The sequence below is a fragment of the Apis florea genome, unplaced genomic scaffold (genome assembly GCF_048593485.1).
Source record: "Apis florea isolate Af1SG1 unplaced genomic scaffold, ASM4859348v1 contig_2291_pilon, whole genome shotgun sequence".
Classification (NCBI taxonomy): domain Eukaryota; kingdom Metazoa; phylum Arthropoda; class Insecta; order Hymenoptera; family Apidae; genus Apis; species Apis florea.
The window spans coordinates 2,558,114-2,573,038 of NW_028256553.1; the positions used below are offsets into that span (position 1 = coordinate 2,558,114).

The 14,925-nt window shown below is 22.8% G+C and overlaps 4 protein-coding genes and 1 long non-coding RNA gene across 19 annotated transcripts; 2 read left to right on the forward strand and 3 right to left on the reverse strand.

Moving 5' to 3' along the window:
- Nucleotides 1-1,154: 1,154 nt before the first annotated feature.
- Nucleotides 1,155-2,631, reverse strand: LOC147658301 (uncharacterized). Its single transcript, XR_015290699.1, has 2 exons — nt 2,377-2,631; nt 1,155-1,588 (listed from the first exon to the last, which is right to left on the reverse strand). It is a non-coding gene; the product is annotated as an uncharacterized LOC147658301 (long non-coding RNA).
- Nucleotides 2,403-3,845, forward strand: LOC100869699 (BOS complex subunit TMEM147). The gene is made up of 4 exons (XM_003691716.4): nt 2,403-2,764; nt 2,992-3,130; nt 3,205-3,426; nt 3,488-3,845. Exons 1-4 carry the CDS (start codon nt 2,688-2,690, stop codon nt 3,737-3,739), a joined length of 690 nt encoding a protein of 229 aa, XP_003691764.1. The 5' UTR covers nt 2,403-2,687; the 3' UTR covers nt 3,740-3,845.
- A 480-nt stretch (nt 3,846-4,325) lies between these two features.
- On the reverse strand, nt 4,326-8,625 carry LOC100869216 (DDB1- and CUL4-associated factor 8). 4 transcript variants are annotated; one of them, XR_015290698.1, is made up of 13 exons: nt 8,403-8,602; nt 7,045-7,455; nt 6,785-6,976; nt 6,624-6,716; nt 6,288-6,541; nt 6,078-6,221; nt 5,742-5,965; nt 5,507-5,672; nt 5,270-5,432; nt 5,044-5,174; nt 4,869-4,975; nt 4,668-4,784; nt 4,326-4,576 (listed from the first exon to the last, which is right to left on the reverse strand). XR_015290698.1 is itself a non-coding variant. In XM_012483699.3 (13 exons), the coding sequence occupies exons 2-13, from the start codon at nt 7,361-7,363 to the stop codon at nt 4,430-4,432; spliced, it is 2,070 nt and encodes a 689-aa protein (XP_012339153.2). In that variant the 5' UTR covers nt 7,364-7,455; nt 8,403-8,625; the 3' UTR covers nt 4,326-4,429. The 4 variants fall into 4 exon arrangements, 2 of the variants coding, with proteins under 2 accessions (XP_012339153.2, XP_031771019.2); XR_015290697.1 differs by having other exon boundaries at nt 6,288-6,553; nt 8,403-8,584; XM_012483699.3 differs by having other exon boundaries at nt 4,869-4,988; nt 8,403-8,625.
- Mulk (acylglycerol kinase-like protein Mulk) lies at nt 8,582-11,541 on the forward strand. Of its 12 annotated transcripts, none has more exons than XM_086903164.1 (10): nt 8,613-9,225; nt 9,425-9,554; nt 9,646-9,694; nt 9,840-9,924; nt 10,033-10,423; nt 10,500-10,615; nt 10,695-10,879; nt 10,958-11,101; nt 11,174-11,292; nt 11,386-11,541. In XM_086903164.1, coding segments are annotated over exons 4-10 (1,071 nt in total). In that variant the 5' UTR covers nt 8,613-9,225; nt 9,425-9,554; nt 9,646-9,694; nt 9,840-9,922; the 3' UTR covers nt 11,500-11,541. The 12 variants fall into 12 exon arrangements, with proteins under 12 accessions (XP_086759284.1, XP_012339156.2, XP_086759291.1 ...); XM_086903159.1 differs by having other exon boundaries at nt 8,636-9,225; nt 9,840-9,959; XM_086903158.1 differs by lacking the exon at nt 9,425-9,554 and having other exon boundaries at nt 8,582-8,689; nt 9,840-9,959.
- Nucleotides 11,542-11,591: 50 nt separating this feature from the next.
- Nucleotides 11,592-14,820, reverse strand: l(2)dtl (WD40 domain-containing protein denticleless). The gene is made up of 8 exons (XM_003691713.4): nt 14,672-14,820; nt 14,245-14,492; nt 13,909-14,089; nt 13,599-13,827; nt 13,312-13,517; nt 13,034-13,236; nt 12,745-12,955; nt 11,592-12,649 (listed from the first exon to the last, which is right to left on the reverse strand). The coding sequence occupies exons 1-8, from the start codon at nt 14,712-14,714 to the stop codon at nt 12,009-12,011; spliced, it is 1,962 nt and encodes a 653-aa protein (XP_003691761.1). The 5' UTR covers nt 14,715-14,820; the 3' UTR covers nt 11,592-12,008.
- Between the last annotated feature and the right edge of the window lie 105 nt (nt 14,821-14,925).

Below are 14,925 nucleotides of genomic sequence, written 5' to 3' on the forward strand. Positions count from 1 at the left end.
TTTTAATTTTATATGAACCAAAATTTTTATGCATACAACTATATATGGGATTTCATATACTATGGAATTTTTAGATTTTATATATTTAAAAAAATTTTAATATTTTAAATTATTATATTTTTATATTTTAAATATATAAAAATATAAATTTTTATATTTTAAGAAAACAATATTAAAATATTCTATTATAATTATAAATATAAGAACTAATTTTCTGTAAATATCAGATTTAATCAGATCTTCATATTTATAATTATAATAAATTTTTAAAAGAAAAAAATTTTTATGAAATATAAACTAAAACTATTAAATTAAACATAATTGTAATAAAAAAAATTATTTTTGTAATAAATTTCTTATAATTTTTGCTTTTTTTCACTTTTTCATTGATCTAAAACTGTTTATCTTAGTTAATATTTGAATAATTAAAAGAAATAGCCTTAAAAAAATCTATAATAGTGGCTCTCTTACAAAGTCTTAAAGAATTATAATAAGAAATGTAATCTATAACAATTATTATATATGATTATTGAAGGTTATACAATTATTATAAAAATTATCAATGTACAATATTGAAACAGAAATGAAAGTAAAATAGTTACATATATAAGAGTATCTTTTAATTTACAGATATACAAACTTACCCATTCTTTGTATATATTAAAAATTTTGCACAACACTGACACATAATAACTGACAATTCATAAAGATTTATAAGAATTTTATTTTATGTTTAAATAATGATTAAATAAATCATACGATTAACTGGCATACAAATATATAAATATAATATAAATTTATTAATTATATATTTATATTGATATTAAAAATAATATTTTTATCTAAAAAAAAACATAAAATAAATAAAAATAATTATTACAAAAAATCTTTTATTTTTTTATGCAAATATATTTCTGAAAAAAATAAATTCCACTTATAACATGTTATAATGTTCCACTATTAATAGAAAATTGAAATAAAATATAATACTATATTATATAAAAATTAAAATAGAAATATAAGAAATGAAATTTATAATTAAAAATTTGCATTTAATATTTATTTTTTTTTTAAATAATCAAAAGATATATGAACAAATACTAAAATAAAACATAATTGAAATATTAATTTTTTAATATATTTACACACTGATATATTATTATTGTTATATTATTATTTATAAATACATTATAACATTATAATCACAAACAATTTTTTAACTTGTATTAATACTAAGTAACACATGTTCTGAACTAGACTCAACGGTAGTCTCAGCTAAACTGATCTTTCCTTCTATACTTGCTACGGAGAAGAGCTATACCAGGGTACTCAATATATCCCCGAACATCCCTGACCAATCATAGAATATTCCCAACCAATCCCTCGAAGTATCTCCATCACAAATGTTAGAAAGGGAGAACTTTTACAACACAGCCTGTGACGGCTAGCAGACGGAGCATGCTCCATTGGAATATTCTAAATCCCTCACTAAAAGGGGTGTGCCCTACCGATTCCAAACAGAAAGAAGGGAAGGGATATATCTACCATCAACAACACTAGAAAGGGTAGATGCGTCTTAAAAAGCAAACTGAAATGTTAAAAAGATAGACTATGCTCGGTTATAATACTTCAATAACTAAAGGGGAATTTTTCTCTAAATTCTAATAATATAAGAAAAAAAATTGTCCAATTCATAATATATTTTGAATTGAATTTTATTTTTATTTTTATAAAATTTCTAATCCTTTCATAAAAATATTTTTATATACTTTTATTTACTAAATAATGATAAAATAAAATTAGTTATAGAAAAAACATCAAAATAAATCAAAAATATTAAAAACATATAGTCAATATCTTTCCAGCTAAAACACCCTTTTTTAGCAGTTACCCCTTTTTTGAGATTGAAAGGGGTGTCCCTTAGTAACCCCTTCAAAGGGGTTAAAATACAAAGGATGATATAACATTACAGAAAAAACTTGTGCTAAGAGAGACTACACAATTACAATACAAACTTTTAGACATATTGAATGTTTATATGTAATCAACTAAGTTATATTTCAAAATTTTTAAATTATATTATACAAATTTAATATAATTTTTGTATATCTTTTATAAAATAAATAAAATTATCAAATCATAATTTAATTCAAAATTAATTAACAAGCAGAATAAAAAATTATTATCTTTTTAAATACTTCTTTTTTAAAAATAAAATCTAATTAATAAAATATAAAAGAATAACTTATTCAAGTAAAACATAACCTTAAAAATTAGAAATTTAATAGGAAAAATAAATCAAATAATCTCTTTATGAATATTATAATAAATATTTTAAATAATGGAAAAAATATATATATAATATAATCTATATACCTGAAAAAAATTATTTTTTCTCTTCTATATTCTTTTTATCTTTATTATAAATTACAAATGATAAATTTTTAGATAACACTAAAGATATACATATATAATCATAATCAATTTTAGAATGAATTAGAAACTATTAATAAAATAACAAAAACTAACATTTTATTCATAAAATTAAAAAATACAGAAGTTTTCTTTATCGACAAAATTTATAATAGCCATGTATGTATTTTCGTTTATCATTCTCTGTGTATAAATTGTTTGATATTTAATGATGAATAATATTTAAATTAAATTGACATAATATTATTAAAAAGATGACATTGTATCATTTTGGAAACTGTTTAGCTTTAGTTTATGTTCCATATTACCTTACTTATAAATATTCAGGCTTGTAAGTACATTGAAATCATTCCTAACCTATTTATAATCGTAACCTATATATTATTACAATATGATATTATATCTCAAATGTGTTATTAAATAGATTAAAATAATATTATAATTTTCGAATTTATTTTTATTTCGATGATTTTACTAATGTATAATAACGTCGCATAATTAATTGCAACTTAAATTTTAATATATCTAAATACAAATAATATATTTAAAAATTTTCAGATCAGAATATGGTGCATTTTGGAAATGTATTCAAGCTGGAGGCATTTATATATTTACGCAATTAGTAAAAATGCTTGCACTTGCTACATTTTTTCCTACAGCAGACAATGTAGGAGGTGAAGGCTTTGATCTAATTGGTGTACGTATTTATATTTTTAATTTAAATATGAATATATTTGATATATTTGAATTGACATAAAATAAATTTTATAGGAATTTTTAAAATCTTCAATAGATTTAGCTGATTTGGTAGGAATATTATTGGTATTGAATAATATTCCTGGTAAAGGACATGCAAAAGTTTTAACTGCTGGAGTTGGATGGGCTGGAGCCGAAGTATTGCTCACTAGATTTCTTTTGTTATGGGTTGGAGCAAGAGGTGCAGAATTTGATTGGAAATATATTCAAAAAAGTCTTGAATCTAACATCAATTTAGTAAGTAATATTTATTATATATTTTGCAAAAAATATTTTATTAAAAACTTTTAAAATATAGGTACAACATATAACTACAGCAACACTTGTATGGTTATGGTCAAGACATGATTTAAAACGAAGTTTTGTTCCAATAGTTGTTAGTATGCTTATACTTACAGTTTATAGACCACTTATCTTAGATTTTCTTATAGTATTTTTTTTAACTGGTCCTTGGTCAACCCTCATTGTTAAAGCTACAACTACATTTATCATGGGTGTTACAACATTATACATGTATGCAGGTCTTGCTCATTCTATAGGTATTTTTTAAAAAATATTGTATTTTAAAATACTAATATTATAGTTATATATATATATATTTCTTTATTTCTTACTATACACAGTTACAAAATAAATCTTGTTCTAATAATAGATTATATTATTGTCTTTTTAATTTTTTTTATTTTATATAACACAACAAAGGAATTCAATTGTACTAATGATGAATATTATGCATAGAAACAATCCTTTATTTGCTAATATATTACATCTTGATATTTAAATTTTGTATTTTTAATAACAATTTTCAAAACACAGTTTATATTTATTCAAAAATCATGAAAATATTAATTTAAAACATTATTAAACTTATAACAAAAACAAGAATGTAAATTTATATACATTTCTCAAATTATACTAAATATTTAATTTTTTTTTAGCAATTTCTTAATTCGAAGAATAAATTTTGAATGCTAGAAATAGAATCACATTATTTCTTATTTTTCTTTAATATTTTACATATCGTTAACTAATCTTTATACATATTTAATTATAACTTTTTTAATAAATTAACTGATTTTAATAAATTATTACTTATCTTATCAAACTATTACACTGGTAGAACAAAAACAGATTCATTTCTTTATCATAATTATCCATTTTTAATAACATCATTCAAGGACATTGTATAAATTATTGTATAATTAATGTACAAAACATAAAATAGTCTGTCTTAATACCTCTAAGATGGAGGACATTGCAATCTTATAATTTCATCTCCCTCTGATTGACTATCACTATGATCAGAAGAATCTTCAAGGATATCATCGTCGTCGTCGTCATCATCATCTTGATTTTGATCACTAGAACCTCGACGTGCGTTTAAATTCTGCATCACAATATAACATAATTAAATAAATTTCTATATTATATTCTTATTCAATTATATTCTTATTACAAAATTATTTGTAAATACGTACTCTTACTCTTTCTGTATGACGAATATGTCTTAATAACATCCAAAGCATTCGCCTATCAAATGCATCGGACTCAGTAGTAGTTTCTTGTGCTCTATTCACTGCATTAGCTGTGACACACTAGAAAAAATCGTAAATAAAATAATATTACACATTTATAATAATTTGCATTTTACATATTATATACATTTTTTTTATACGTACACTTTCTAATCTTGAAAGCGAAGGCGGATTTTCACAAGATGGAGCCCATATTTTTACATCACAATCAAGTCCACTTGTGGCAATAATAGGAATATGTGGATGAGGTTCTAAACAATTTACCTATACGACAGAATATTATTAAATTTTATTGTTATATTTTTAATAGATTACATACCACTCCTTGCTCATCGCCAGGCATCCAATTTACAATTGCTTCAGAATTCTTCTCCCAAATGAATATATTTCCACAATCTGATCCAGACATAACGAATTCACTCTTTGGTCCAAAAAAATTAACTCCTTTTACTGTAAAATATATAAATAAATATAATATTAAATGATAATTTTTATTTAATTCTTATTTCATTATTCAAATTTTATAATCTACAAAATAATAGTACCAGTAGCATTATTCCTATGACCTTCATATTTATGAGCAAAATCTCCAGTTTGTGGTAACACTGCATCAAATAAATATATATCTTCATCATTATAAGATGCAAGAACTTCAGTTCCATCATAGTTATATAAAGCACAAGTTACATGTACGTATTTGTTCGAACGCTGTAATTCATGAAAAGTAAATTATAGATGAATTTTGCTTTTAATCATTACTTTATAAAATTAGAAAAACATACCAAATGTTCAGGACATAATTCATGTACAGGTGCAGACACATTTCGTCTATCGTATATTCTAACCGATTGAGAACGACCACCGACACAAAATTCGTTGCTTTTAAGAGGATTACAATGAACACTGTATAATTGCACATGGGAGGAACCATCTTTTACCACTAGCAACCTATGCAATCAAATTATTTTTGTATATTATAAAAAAGTATGTATCGTGAAAACTATTTGAAAGGCGTACTTCGTTGGTTTTTCTTCTCTAATATCTATGGATAGAACTTTTGCATCTTCACCAACAGACACAATTACATGTGGTGTATCCGGATGAAGTGCAAGTTTATGAGTTGGCGCGTTGTGCGTAGCTAGTTTTCGTGAAACACCACGTCTAATATCTAATAAACGTACTTGTCCATCACGAGCACATGTGGCCATTAAATTTTCTACATCAAATGGTAACCATTTGGTCTGAAAATTAATAATAATATTAATAATAAAATTAATAATAAATTTACAATATTGCAAAATAAAGAAATTTTATTTATTTAAAATATATTAATATATTTTAAACATTAAATACTTGAAACATGTTGCTCCTATGACCACTAGCAAAAGAATGATGTTTTTTTCCTATTGCCCAGTCCCATATAACTACAGCTAAATCATCAGAACCACTGGCCAATAAATTTCCTTTTTTATTAAAATTTAAAGAATTAACACAACCCTATAAAAGTGATACAATTATATATTTTAATCTTTTAAATATAAAATTTAAAATATGAATATATACCTCATGTTCTTTAAGTTTATACATAAGTTCAAAATGTTCTACAACATGTAAGGAGCCATAATATCTACGTTGAAATGATGGATTAATGCCCATTTCACGATGAAGGAGTTCTGGCACCACAAACCAATTTGGTTTTGGCTTTTTCTTTTTCAAACAAGCAGGAGTATCTGATTCTTCCTCACTAGATGTTTGTTCCGTACCAAAATTTGAATAATTTGATGAAAGAAACTCCTCTAATTGTCTCAATCTCTGTTCTATTATGATTTCTATTAATATTTAGCAATAAAATAATATACTTTTTCAAACTATAATATTAATAAACTTAACAATACAAACCTTCATCTTCTTCAGAACGTGTAGCATCACTATCAATTTCTAGCCCTTCTTCATCATTCTTTATTTCTCTAGGAACTGCAGTTGCCTCAGTTTCTACATTTAAATACAATGTAGTACGAAAATCTTTTAAAAATTTTACATATCTCTTTTTTACCAATTACCTGGTCTCATTTCAACATCTTCAGTAGTTCTTTCACTACAATTATCCTTAGATTCCCTTATTAATTGTGTATTATCTACACTTTTATTTTCAGATTTTGATTTATTACACATATTTTCATTTAATTTTTGATGTTTACTTGATTCCTCATTAGAACTATTACTATCGTTAAAACTATCATCATTCACTTGAGCTATAAATTAAATATAATAAATTTATATATGAATAAAATATTTAAGTACTAAAATATTATTAAATTACCTTTTGAAATACTTCTTTTACATTTATTTTGATTACTAGATGGAGAACTTGATTCAGTATCATTTGATGAACTTGGAATATTGTCTTGAGAGGTAGTTGCCTCTGATGATATTGTAGAATTAAAAATAGAAAATGATGTATCTAACTGAGAATTTTTATTCTCATTTTCTTCAACTATATTTTTTTTATTAACAATATCACATTCATTATCAACCAACGGTTCAACAAGTTCTTGTATTAATTCATCTGTTTTGTTAGATGTAGACAATTCAATATCATCAATTTCTTTATACACCTTATGATAACTTTTAGAATCCATTTTTTAATATCATCAATCTACAATTTTCTATATAATAAATATTTCACTTGTACTTTTCATCTATCAATATTTATATTACAATTTGACTTTATCTGTAATTTATATTATGATTATGAAATTTATATATGATGATTATAATGTCATATATATAACAAATAATTAAAAACATAAAAGTATAATAAATTAAAAATATAAAATAAAGTTTTCCTGAATTTTTTAGAATATTATGATTTTAAAAAATTATTAAATATATATATATATATTTATATAAAAATTAGTTTATTTTTAAATTAACTAATTAATTAAATTTAATATAATTATTGAATATATAATTGCAATTATTGAATGATTATTAACATTTATTAATGATTCTTTTATCTTTTTAAAACATTCAATAAACTTTATTGTATTAAGATTTTCAATATCTTTAAAGTATAGTCATTTTGAAAATTAAGGTTAAAAATATTCAAGAAAGAAAAAAATTCATGCATACTTAGAGATTATTTTAATATTGATTTAAAAAAATCTAAAATAAATATAGAAGAACTTCATTCTATATTTTTAATTTTTTGCATTATATAGTTATATTTTATGATATTTAAATTTAAAAAAATTAAATTTTAAATAAAAAAAATGATATTAAAAAGAGAATGGTGATTTAAATATAAATAAATTATTAAATTATTTAAATATATATACATATATCCTATATTTTATATATTTTATAAATTATTCTTTTAATTTTTAATATTATATATAAATGCAATGTTACAAAATATGAACATAAAATTAGAAAATGTAAAACTAAAAATATAATTCAATTACTGTAATTTTCATTTTGAAATGCTTAATTAATTATTTATTATTACATAAATTTTATAAAATATTATTTTTTTAATACAATTTAAAAATACAGAAAATACGCAACATTTATAAAATAACGAATATGTAATCTTGTGAATTTAATACGTTTTACAAAATACAGTAACTATACATAACCATCGACAAGTGACAGAATCAAAATAATTATTACACTGACCTGTCATCCGTAAAAACATATTATTTTTACGTATACTTAAATATACGAATAAAAAATTCGCACATTTACGTGTTACATAAATTTATTGTCCGTTAATTCCTTTGTAAATGAAATTAACTGATAAAATGGCTGATACTTATGAAAGTGTCTTATTGTTAGCTCACAGCAATGCTGTCCACCTTAACACTTTCAGTTCGGATGATGTCTTAAGACACAAAATGGCTGCTGTTGGAAAACTATTGCCCATTTGTAAAACGACAAATGAGAATCGAACTTTGTTCAGGACTGTATGTAGCATGGGTGACAATTTAGTGAAATTAGAAAATAAGCTTAAGAGTTTTATCTATTCTGCTTAATGTTATACTACAAACACGCAATTATCATAACTTCTTTTCTATTGTCTTCTGTTTAAGAAGTAATTGACAAAAAGAAAAAATTTATAATAATTTTATCGATCTTTTTTCGAAATCTTTTTGTTTTATAATGATGATGCATAGATATTATAAAAATTGTTCTATGAACAATTAGTTTTTATTTTTAATAATGAAAAAGTGATTAATGTGATAATATTTGAATTTAGAAATAAAATCGTATTTATAAGTTGAAGAATCTAGATGGAGCAACTATTGCATAACATTTTTTATACATTTTTTTCATATTTATAATAACAAATATAAAATTTAATTATTATATAAAAAATAACATTTATCAATATCACAAGTGGATTTATTATTTAAAATTTAATATTCTAATTAAACAAAAAATATTTTTTGATATTTGTGTATTGTAATTTAAATGGAATCTTATAAACTATTCAAAACATGTGAGTATGAAAATAATCTTTCAATTAATTTGTTTCATATAATTTATTCGATAAAGAAGTAATTGAAAAAAATAATCAAAGAAAGAAAAATTTTCATAAAATCAACAATTTTTTAAAATATGAATAATATAAAATACTTCTATAAGTTTTTGATAAATTTTTATTGAAATTATTAAATAAATAAATATTTACCTTTCAGATAAAAACATTATAATGCAAAGAATAAAAATTTCATCTATATTAAATTCTTATAATAGATGTATGCTTTTAAAAAATTTATAATTAAAATATTAAATAATGTAAAATATATCAACTGTAGATTTAGGAAGGTTATGTTATTTAAAATAGAAAATTAAAAAATGGCTAAAATATTAAATTTTTTCCGAACTATACGAAATAATTGGAAAAAATCTCTTATAGGAGGTGCAGCTTTAACATATGGAATTTCATATAGTAAGGAAATATACGAGTAAGATATAATTTTAAAAAATTGGATTATTTTTAATTGAAATATTTATAATATGTTATATATATATATATATATATATATAAATTTTATGATAAATAAGTTAATTATTAATAAATTAATAATATAAAAATAATATAATTTTTAGCACTGATCAATTAATGAGACAATATTGTGAAAGTATTTCACAATATGGTGATCTTCCACTTCCAACAAATATAAAACCTCGCCATGTAACTATTATTTTAAATCCAGCTGCTAAAAAAGGGTTTGATTGTTTAATTATAAATTAAAATTCTACTTATTGATTAATTGATATTAAATATTATTATTATTTATAGGAAAGCTAAAAAATTATTTCAAAATTATTGTGAACCACTTTTGCATTTAGCTGGAATTGCTGTAACTATAATACAGACAGAATCACAAAATGATGCTCGGAAAATTATAATGAACTTAGATACACCTACTGATGCTATCATAGTTGCAGGAGGAGATGGTACATTATCTGATGTTTTAACTGGATTAGTAAGGAAATATGATTTGAATCTTAAATCAGTTAAACAGTGCCCTATTGGTATTTTGCCACTGGGACAAACAAACAAAATTGCAAAATCTTTGTATCATAAATATGATGATCTTTCTGATATAAAGCAAATGATAGAAGCAACAATGGCAATTATAAATGAAAAATCTAAAATGATGGATATGATTGAAGTTAAACCTATTGAAGTATATTTCTTTTATATAAACATAATTTATTTTTTAACTTTGTCATTAAATTTAAATTTGATTTTAAAATTTAAAGGATAATCCTAAAGAACCAGTAAAGCCAATTTATGCTATGGGAGCAGTAGAATGGGGTGCATGGAAAGATGCAAATGCTTTAGCTACAAAATATTGGTATTGGGGACCTTTAAAAAAGTATAAATATTTCTTTTTAATATTTTAAAATTTATAATTATATCTGCATTATGCTTACATATTATCTAATATTGTATAGATATGCAACTTATATATTTAATGGTTATAAAGAAAATTTAAATAAATATTGTGATGTAATATTGAAATATACACTTCCTTGTGAAGGTTGTTCTCGTTGTAATCAAAAAAATTCATCAAATGGATTTTCTAATCTAAACACAAGATGGTGGCATGTATTTGCACCAAGAAATACTATCATTAGAGGTATGTATTTATTTATATAATCAAAATAAGTAGTATTTTAAAATAAATATCTATTATTAATTTATTTTTTTTTTTTAGATAGTATTGATTTTAGTAAAATAATAAATGAAAAATGTGATATTCTTCATGAATTACCTATATCAACTTGTGAATTACATATAGAAACTTCTAATATAGACAAATCACAAGATGAATCTCCATCATCTTTGAAAGTGAAAATGGGTAATTAAATAAATATTTTATCTTTAAAAAAAATAAATATGATCATAAATATGAAAATTGTTTTTATTATAGGTCCAAAGGATATAGATTATTTTTCTTTTGTATCTGAAGGTTGGAAAAAAGAACAAAATAATAAATCATTGTGTGAACAAGTGGTAGAAGCAAAAAAAATTGAATTAACTCCACAAACAGTAAGATTTAAAAAAAAAATTTTTGTAACTTGAATTTACTTTTAATTTTAAGTTATTAATTCATTTTTAATGAACATTTTTGATACATTACAGGTTGATAAACATTATACATTATATATCGACAATGAAGAATACGAACTAAAAGCAGTTGAAATTAAATTGTTTTCACAAGCAGTAAAAGTATTTTGTTCTCAATTGAAAAGTTGATAAAAGATGTATATAAGATAAATAAAATTTAAGAATTACTTATTTGTTTGAGTTTGAATTTTTGATTCTTATAAAAATTAGAAAAAATTAGATATTAGTAAAAAAATTAGCAAAATTTTTTATTTTAATACAATATGTTATAAAAATAATTTATCATTGCATATATAAAAGATATAGTATCATTTAAACATGACATTGAGTATATAAACTATTTTTACATACTTGTAATACTTTTATGTTATATTTATCTTACATAATGATATTTATTATTGTAAATCCTATTTATTTTATAAGGTACCACATCGTAAATATGAAAAAGCGCGCTGAAACTCATATCACATTCATTGATTGATATTTTGAATATAATTTTGTATTGTTTATAAAATAAGATATTTCTAACAAATATTTTTAATAAAAGTTCTATACGAATTTTAATACAGATAAAACATAATCTAATAAGAATTCGTGATAATCTTCAAAATTTTGTAGAATGTATTATATTAGCATCATCATAATATATTTGTTTCACAGTCTTTACCAGTAATTTTAAAGAAATTCAATAAAGAAAGTGCTGGACTTCTCGGTATTTTAGATATTTTTTGTGGTTCTGTTGATCGTGATCTAGTATTTCTCCTAGTAAGCATTGTACAAGAAACAGGACTAGGCAATTTTTCTGACATTGTTTTCCTCATTTTTTGTTCATATTTTTCTCTTCGTATTCTTGTTAACCAATCAACATTTTCTTTATATTTTTCTGGAGATAATTGAAGTAAATGTGGCGCTGTACCATCAATAACAAAGTTCGGAAGATTTAACGTAGGTGAAAAATTAATTTCGCTGTTTCTACTATCTATATTTGATAAACTTGTAGTTGGTTCATCAGATTCGTAACCTCTGTTTAATAACGAATTATTATCATTATATGGACTAAATAATCTTCGTGCTCCACGATTTTCTAAATGAATACGTTTTGTGATGGATGTGAAATTCTCTTCTATAGGAGATAAAATTGACTTAAATTTTCCATCAGACCAAGATCCATTGATCATTTGGAAATAACTTCTTTTCATTGAACCAGTAATATTAAATAGATTTTGATTGTCTTCTGTTTGATTATAAGCATCTGATGAACTCGGTCCAGGTGTAATATCTGATAAAAGAGAGAAATAATAAAATATATAAAATAATAATAATAAATTAAATAAAATTAATAATAATATATAATAAAATTTTATGATTACATACTAGATATAGTATCAGATCCTGGAGTATGTTCTTCAGATGTGACGCAACGCCGTGTAACAGTTGGTGTAGTTTCGAGTTTTAAATTTTCTAACGGATTCTTATGAGAAATGATTTCTGCACAACCACGTATTAATATTTCTTCATTATCTAATTTATGTTCATAGCCAATTCTCCAAATTCGATGGCATGAATCATCAGAACATGTGACTATCTATACATATAATTTTTAAAAACATTAATAATATATATAAAAAAAATATATTTAAAAAAAGCATAACATTTTTAATACTTTTGTTTCTCCAATAGTACACCAAGCAATGCAAGTAACTTCTTCAGTATGTCCAGAAAGTTGTACAACTGGCACTCCTGGTTTGCCTGTATGCCAAATATATGCAAGTTCATCACTGGAACCACTTGCAATATAACGTCCATCAGGACTTAAACATGTTTTAACATAATATGTACGATTTTGATGTCCATAAAATTCTGCAACTAATGCACAGAGGAAAATTTTAAATTTCGTATTTAGTATCAATCAATAATATATTTTTTTTTTATTATTCTTACTTGGTTTAGGATTATAAGATGATATATTATAGGCATATATAATGTTATCCATACAACTAGCATATAGTGTAATTCTGGCTGGACATATTAATAATGATGAAAATCCATTTCTTGTACTATGTCCAGTATAATTCATTGTATGCTTAGCTATGGGATCTTTTTTATGAACAGTATAATTTTTACGTAAATCCCAAACTTTTATTAAACTATATTAAATTTAATATTAAAAATAACTAAAATTAACATTATTTTCTTTCTTTATAATATATTTATATCAATAAACTTACCCATCTCCAGCAGCACATGAAAGTAAAGTAAAATCATCTTGAAATGCTAAACCAGTAATACTTTGTGCTCTAGATGCATGACTGATTACTCTACGCTGTCGTACATTGCTTAGAGTTCCAACATTATGTGCATTAGCAATACAATTATCTGGCTTAGGACGTTCATAATGATTAGCTCGAATATCCCATATCATTATAGAACCATCTCTAGCTCCAGTTGCAAATACAGCTAAAATATATATTCTCTTAAATTAATATTTTTTTTTAAAATAATAAAATAAAAATATATAGAATATTAAAAAAAAATTACCTTGATCCTGAAAACGAAATACTGCAGTCTTAACGCTTCTTGTATGAGCATGAAAATGATTAATTAGTCGTATATCAGAACCAGATACATCCCATAATCTAGCAGTATGATCTCCAGATGCTGTGACTAATTTTAATTCTCCTGGCATCCAAGCTATATCAAATATTGCATTGCAATGTGCCTAAAAAATATTAAATTTACTTTTTGTGTTATAATAATATATTTTATATTAGTTATGTGATTAGTTAGTGATTTTGTAAATAAAAAATTATATCTAATATTTTATTTTATTACAATTTTTAATTTTTAATAATTTAATACATCACAATAATATACCTGTGTTCCTTCTAATGGTTGATTTGATTTAATACTTTTGATATTTGTATTTTGTAAAGCAATCTTTCCATCTTCATTTGCTAAAGCAATTATTTGTTCATATCCTTCTGTGGTACAAAATCGACATGCAAAAACTGGTGGTTCAGGATTGAAATCAAGTGCATTTGTACTTGGCGTTATACCTCGATATACATCATGTTCGTAACATTTCAAACGATATAAAGCAATATCATAATCACGTATCGATGCTGAAAAAATTTTTATAATTTTTCAAAATTCACATTTATATATTTATAAAAATAAATACTATACATGAAGTATACAAATATCATATTTAATGTAATAGTATTTTCATATATAACCTATTTTATATTTATAATATATATTTAAAGTTTTTACTATAAATAATTATAAAAAAGCATATTACCAAATCCTTTTTCACGTTCCACAATAGAATGCACTAAATTCATTCTGAAACTGCATGAAACCAATATTTATCACATAGCACTGTAAATTATTCGTACATGAGATCATAAGCGCGAAAATCTGTCAGTTTTCCCGCACTTCTAAATTAAGATAATTTCTATGTAACGATATTTAATTCTATTTAAAGAATATTATATAAATACTAAATAAAGTTGGAAATAATGAACGAAATGAGATAGAAGTATAAATTTTCTT